The sequence below is a fragment of the Betta splendens genome, chromosome 7, assembly GCF_900634795.4.
Source record: "Betta splendens chromosome 7, fBetSpl5.4, whole genome shotgun sequence".
In the NCBI taxonomy this organism is placed as follows: domain Eukaryota; kingdom Metazoa; phylum Chordata; class Actinopteri; order Anabantiformes; family Osphronemidae; genus Betta; species Betta splendens.
The window spans coordinates 16,500,369-16,506,612 of record NC_040887.2 but is presented as its reverse complement, the minus strand read 5'-3'; the positions used below and the strand labels follow the sequence as shown (position 1 = coordinate 16,506,612).

Below are 6,244 nucleotides of genomic sequence, written 5' to 3'. Positions count from 1 at the left end.
CCCCCCCCCCCCTCTCTCTCTCTCTCTCTCTCCCCCCCTCTCTCTCTCTCTCTCTCTCTCTCTCTCTCTCTCTCCCCTGTTTTTCTGACTCTCTCTCCCCCCCTCTCTCGCTCTCTCCCTCTGTTTTTCTCTGGCCGTCTCTCTCTCTCCCCCCCTCTCTCGCTCTCTCCCTCTGTTTTTCTCTGGCCGTCCCTCTCTCTCCCCTCTGGCTGGGACTCCACGTGTAGCTGAGTCTTGAGCTTTGAGCTTCGGGCTCTTTCCCAGGTGAGAGTGTGGCCTCTCAGGTGAAGCCCCTGAATGTGAGCAGAGGTACTCCTCCACTTATCTCTCTGCAGATCGCAACGCTCCGTTGAACAGGAGGGTGAATATGTGACAGAAAGTGAGAGACTTTCCCTTTCCCCTGGGCGAGGTGGCTCCTTGAGAAACGCTGGTGACGTGTTGGAACGGTTCGCATTCTTTCACCACCATCTCCGCTTTGCTCACGAGGAAGCGTTAGATCTGAGGTATTTCTTAAAAGACGCCATTGCGGCTTAAATGCATGACGTGATCCAGCGGCCACGTTAAGACTTTAGAACATGATGAACTCATTTTGATGGGTGGTCCATCACCTGAGGGAAGGTTCTCAGGTGGGTTAGGGTAGTAACCCTGTGAAAAACCTGGGAACATTAGGTTATTACTGTATATGGTCACACATCAGTACTATGTGACCATAGAAGCACCAGGTACACTCGACGGAGGCAAGATTAACTGTAATTATTTATATTATCATTCTAAAACTTGATTATAACAAATGATTCACTTGCATGAAAGCACTGGTTACACAGAAATTGAGTAATCAGACCAAGCAACACACTGCTTATGGAGCAGAATGTGAGCCCAGCTTCTGACACACAACACAACAGAGCCTGACAATTGTGTGTCAGACTAATTCTTTCTAATGCTTCTGACATAATGATAAATGTTTAAATTGTATTTGTGTGGGACAGATTAAAGCGTAGGCATCAGCTACAGGCACACAACATGACCAGAGTGTGACACTGTTATTATGTTCCTTTTGTAACATCCTTTAAACTGCAGAAAACAAAAGTGTACAATGTCGTAAATGCGTCCAGTTCTGTAGGCGATGCGCATGCGCAGTAAATAACCCGGAAGCGGAGTCTTTTCTTGCGGTTCTTCAAAAGTGTACATATAACAAACATGCAGCTTCACTTCAGTAAAGACGTTTTACCGGACTCTGTCAGCTCAGACTTTCAGAACCTCAACAAGTTCAACGACCAGGTAAACGCACGGGTCCAGAGTCTTTAATCGGAACAGAGTCAACGGAAGTGATTCGGACCTGGGTGATGGGCTAAGCTGCACTCAGCTCCATAACGTTCTGAGGTTATGTCTGGACTCACTGGGCGATGGTTCCGAGTGAGTGGGCCATGTTCGGGTTTCGGAGTCGGTTGACAAACGTACGGTGACAGAAGTACAACGTAGTACAAAAGAGTGGCGACGTTCTGTTTGTGCTGCATCACACGATACACCAGTGGGGGAAATAAGTACATTTTGATAAAAGTAGTGGAATCATTACACGCAGACATATTAGATTTTAGCCTAAATAAAAACGTTGTTTATATTAAAAAGAGAACTAGCGCGTTTGTATCTTGAGGACATTTCTTTGTCACGGTTTTATTGCTGCTTTGACTGAAGCCGCCGAGTGGTTCTGCGTCAGCGGTGCCACTGTGTTAAACGGGATTAAAGCTGCACAAAACTGCTCTTATTTTGAGGGATACACAGACTTTTAGCGAACCCTGCCTCCCGGACAACAATACCCGCTGACTGATGTGTGGCATGTGCTCATCAGGTGATCACAGATATTCACGTGATCACATCTTCTGCACCCAGGCCCAAACACCTGCGGTGCTGGTTACAAGTGTCCTGGAACCCTTTAATAGTCTCCATGGGATTCAGATCGGACCGAGCCGAGCAGCTTGTCTCTGACATGTTGCATCAGCAATCTTCATAGAACCAAATTCTTTGGTTCTGAAGCCAAGCATGAACTGACCGGTGTCTAAGGACTCTGTGCTGTGGAGGAAGGCCGCAATATTCCTTTAGTTGACATGAACATGTTCTATGTGTGTGCTTACACCTCGGAGCGTCTTAAACTTCTCAATATGTTGTTGTTGTAAAAATCATTTTGGGGAAAACTGTTAGTAGTAAGTCAAACTGCATATTTTGGTGGTATAGTGTGAAATTGATATTTCCTTTCATCTTTTATTTTGTACAGCAATTTCATCGTCTGATTCAGATTCTGTTCCAGTTCCTGCTGGAACCCAAAGAGGTGAGCATGTGTACAAACACTGAGGTGTTATTACCGGAGCCACGGCTGTTGAATGTGTGTAAATAAATCCTGGGGTGTGTGTCTGTGCAGACTGACAGGCTTCTGCAGCAGCTCACAGAGTTCGCAGGGGACCATGGAATGAGTGTGGGTCCTCTCAGGAACCTGATGAAGAGCACCCTGCTGGTGCCACAAGGTAGAAGCCTACAGAACATCTGTCTGCTGAACACTGTCTCTGCTTGCCCTTGTTTGTCTGTGTGACCGCTCACTTATATAAGTTATAAGAGGTGAAAGTAACCGAGCCAGCTTTACATAAAGTCCATTATTGATTATCACTTGAGTGTCTTTCAGTTTCCCAGAGAAACTCGGTTTCATGTGACCCCTGTCCTCCATTACTTGGCCACACAGTTGTTGTCATTTCAGCTCCTGATGAAGCCAAATCAGTCTCTGTGACCTTGTTAATAAAATTGGGCGATAGGACTATTTACTCCGTTACTCACTTAGGAGCTATTTCATATGCTGACGCGCTCAATACGGACCCTGGTTTGGTTCGTGAGGCACTATGAGGCCATAGATGGAACAGATCGTACCAACTGGACTTTTACGTCCAGTCATAATATAATTATATTTAATTTGTTTAATAAAACCCTATAGGAACACTGCTCGTCATTTTTACACTTTGTTTAGATTAACAGTCCGTCCTTCATTACTCAGCTTAGGTTCAGCTTTTTAGAGACTTCATTGTTCTAAACCATCATGAGTTTGAAATAAATGCCAGTGTAGCCAGTAGATGTCTGGACATGGCTCAATACAATCTGCTGCTTAATAACCTCCCAACCCATCATACCATCGCTTTCTGTTCTTAATGCAAACCCTGACACACAATCACTGTGTTGTTGGATAGTAGCCATTTCCATGACACAGTCATCCCTGTAAACGTATATCTGCTCATTCGTACACACAGACTTTCCCACAGTAGATAAATGTGACCCTAGAAAGTTGAGCTGAGAAAAGCTCCAGTAACAGGAATGTTTGGCTGTAGGTGATACGAATTCTCATGTTCTGTCTTCAGGAGCCCTGAAGAAGAACCTGACAGCTGAGCAGATCAAAGAAGACCTGCTGACATTAGGTGAAACCTCAAGCACTGGTGGGGCCATATTTAAACAGCAGCTACAGGACAGTGTCTCCTATCACCTCTTGTGTTTTCTGTTGCCTCCTTAGGACTTAATGAGGACAAGGCCACTCATTTTTCAAAGCAGGTAAAACCTGCTACCTGTTTTTAGTTTTGTTCTGTGAGATCCTTCCAGTCTTCAGCTACTGTACTTCTCTGTGTTTGGCAGTGGGGGGAGCACTGTGCCGCTCTGTCCAGACTGGCTGTGGCTCAGACCTTGGCGGTCAATCAGCTGGTCGACATGGAGTGGAAGTTTGGAGGTAAGTGTTTCTGTCCTCTGAGCTGCAGGGCGACATAAAGCCAGTCAATTCTAATGTGCTCATCATGGGCATAGAGGTGCAAACGCATTGATTACCATGATTTTGGGCTATTGTTGACCGCTTTGCATTGCAACAGTGCTGCCCTTCGCTGGTCTTGTTTTGTTTGCGCCATTGGCTCTTATTGAAGCTGCATCCAGACGGAGACACAGCGTCTCTGCATGTCGCTGTCTGGTTACAACAGTAGACTCTTCTGAAAGGAGGAGGCTGTTTTTAGTGTGGTCCTTGAATATGAATAGAGATGCTGCAACACATTTGAACAGCAGACTTTAAAGTGTGTCCCATTGTTACCAGTTAGTTTCCAGCCGAACCTCAATGACCTGCAGCCCGTTTCATGACACCCACTTGGACACATAAATGAACATGCAGCATTTTCTGTAATCTGGTCACAAATGACACCAGGCTTCCTCTCCGTAGGACCTGAGACCAGCAATACGCTTTCCAGACTAACTTGTTAAACCCAGATGACAGGGCCCACATTTAAGTACCTCAGTCGGGACAATCACACTTGTTTTACATGTCGATGTACAAAAACATCTTAAAAGCCATTGTTTGTCAGATTGTATGGACCCAAGAAACATGTTGTTTTTTTCTGACCACTACAGTGACTGTCGGCACCAGCGAGGTTCAGAAGGTTGGAAATATCTTTCTGCAGGTATGAGTGAGGAGTCCCACACACCCAGCGCCACACGTCCCTTAGTCCCTGTGTTTAACACAGTGTTTGTCCTCCCGCAGCTGAAACTGGTTGTTAGAAAAGGGAGTTCAACAGAAAACATCTACATGGGTAAGTGCAACACACACACACACACACACACACACACACACACACACGCTGTCATTCAGATGAGAATTAACCTTAAGACTCGCGTCATCCAGCTCCTGGTGTAGTGAACTAGTAATGAAGAGACGGGAGGGAACAAAGAACCTTCACAAACAGCCAATGATGCTTTGGTTCCACATTAGTCGTACAGTAGGAACTAACTTTGTGTGGTTCACACTAATCCTTGGCTCCTGTATGTAAAGGCAGCAGGAGCCAGTGCTTTATTCCTGTGGTGTCCTGGCGTGGTGACCGTACAGCTGCTGCCTGTGTCTCTTTCAGAACTGACGCTACCTCAGTTTTACAACTTCCTACATGAGATGGAGAAAGCCAAGGCGAGCATGGAGCATCTCAGCTGAATGTGCTTATATGGTGTAAAATACGTTACGTGTGTGTGTGTGTGTGTGTGTGTGTGTGTGTGTGTGTGTGTGTGTGTGTGTGTGTGTGTGTGTGTGTGTGTGCGTGTGTGTGTGTGTGTGTGTGTGTGTGTGTGTGTGTGTGTGTGTGTGTGTGTGTGTGTGTGTGTGTGTCACACTTGACATTTCTACTGGGATAAATCTAATCTGGGCTAAACCTGGGCCTTTTTAACCCAAATAAAGAGCAATGTGATCTGTCCATTCATGCTCAGAGCAACGTCTGCCATGAAATGTCTTCATCTGGTGATTTGGAATTTCACTCATCCTCTTTTCTTAACTTAACTTCAGTTCTTTAGTCACAGATTCTAAAATATGTCATATTTAGGTCATTGGCTTATTCTCCTAACATTTAACATTTTTGGTATATTTAGCTTTGCACGGATGTTCTTCAGATGCCAACCGTCCTCCCCAGCACACAACAAACAGTGGATGTACAGTAACAAACACAAAGTATTCATGTTTTTGTTGTTGTTTTTTTGTATATGTTTAAATGATTACTCATTAAACTAAAACACAAACTCTAACTTCAGTTGCATCTCTGACTGTTTGTAAATCTCTGTATGTTTCTAATTTTGATGTGACAGAATCTTCAGGTATTCTTGTACATTCAATGATGCCTTCATGGTTCCCATCACCTCTCGCCTTCTCAGGGTTTTCTTGTGTTTCGCCTCTGGTCTGGATTCTTCCCACTCAGGCTCTCTGTCTCCTTGTGTGACCCAACATGTTGCTACATGTTCTTATCCAGACAGAAAACGTGTGAAGATCTGCGTATATGAGTTTCACTTCACATAGAACCATAATAATCAGATGAGAAAACGGCTGAGTAATAAAGAGCTGACAGTTGTTGTTTCGGAGCATTAGTTTACCCCTAGTGCGGGGTCACGGGGGTGCTGGAGCCTATCCCAGCTGGCTACGGGCGAGAGGCAGGGTACACCCTGGACGGGTCGCCAGTCCATCGCAGAGCAACACATAGACAGACAACCATTCACTCACACACTCACACCTACGGGCAATGGAGAGAGGCCAATCAACCTAATGCACGTCTTTGGACTGTGGGAGGAAGCCGGAGAACCCGGAGAGAACCCACGCAAACACGGGGAGAACGTGCAAACTCCACACAGAAAGGCACGAGGTCCGCCTCCGGGAATCGAACCCAGAACCTTCTTGCTGTGAGGCGACAGTGCTACCCACCGCACCACCGTG

At 45.7% G+C, this 6,244-nt stretch overlaps 1 protein-coding gene across 3 annotated transcripts; it reads left to right on the top strand.

The window, feature by feature from the left end:
* The first annotated feature begins 1,116 nt into the window (after positions 1-1,116).
* On the top strand, positions 1,117-5,565 carry commd7 (COMM domain containing 7). Of its 3 annotated transcripts, none has more exons than XM_029156439.3 (10): positions 1,117-1,278; positions 2,270-2,323; positions 2,414-2,516; positions 3,393-3,449; positions 3,542-3,579; positions 3,661-3,751; positions 4,414-4,463; positions 4,544-4,592; positions 4,908-4,960; positions 5,413-5,565. In XM_029156439.3, the coding sequence occupies exons 1-10, from the start codon at positions 1,198-1,200 to the stop codon at positions 5,479-5,481; spliced, it is 645 nt and encodes a 214-aa protein (XP_029012272.1). In that variant the 5' UTR covers positions 1,117-1,197; the 3' UTR covers positions 5,482-5,565. The 3 variants fall into 3 exon arrangements, with proteins under 3 accessions (XP_029012272.1, XP_029012273.1, XP_055366326.1); XM_055510351.1 differs by lacking the exon at positions 1,117-1,278 and adding an exon at positions 1,291-1,454; XM_029156440.3 differs by having other exon boundaries at positions 1,119-1,278; positions 4,908-5,565.
* Positions 5,566-6,244: the final 679 nt, after the last annotated feature.

Excerpts from the sequence above, each read along its gene's own strand:
- commd7 (XM_029156439.3), top strand. The coding sequence starts at position 1,198 with ATGCAGCTTCACTTCAGTAAAGACGTTTTACCGGACTCTGTCAGCTCA. Across the intron at positions 4,464-4,543 it reads TTGGAAATATCTTTCTGCAG|CTGAAACTGGTTGTTAGAAA; the intron begins GTATGAGTGAGG and ends GTCCTCCCGCAG. Across the intron at positions 4,593-4,907 it reads AACAGAAAACATCTACATGG|AACTGACGCTACCTCAGTTT; the intron begins GTAAGTGCAACA and ends TGTCTCTTTCAG.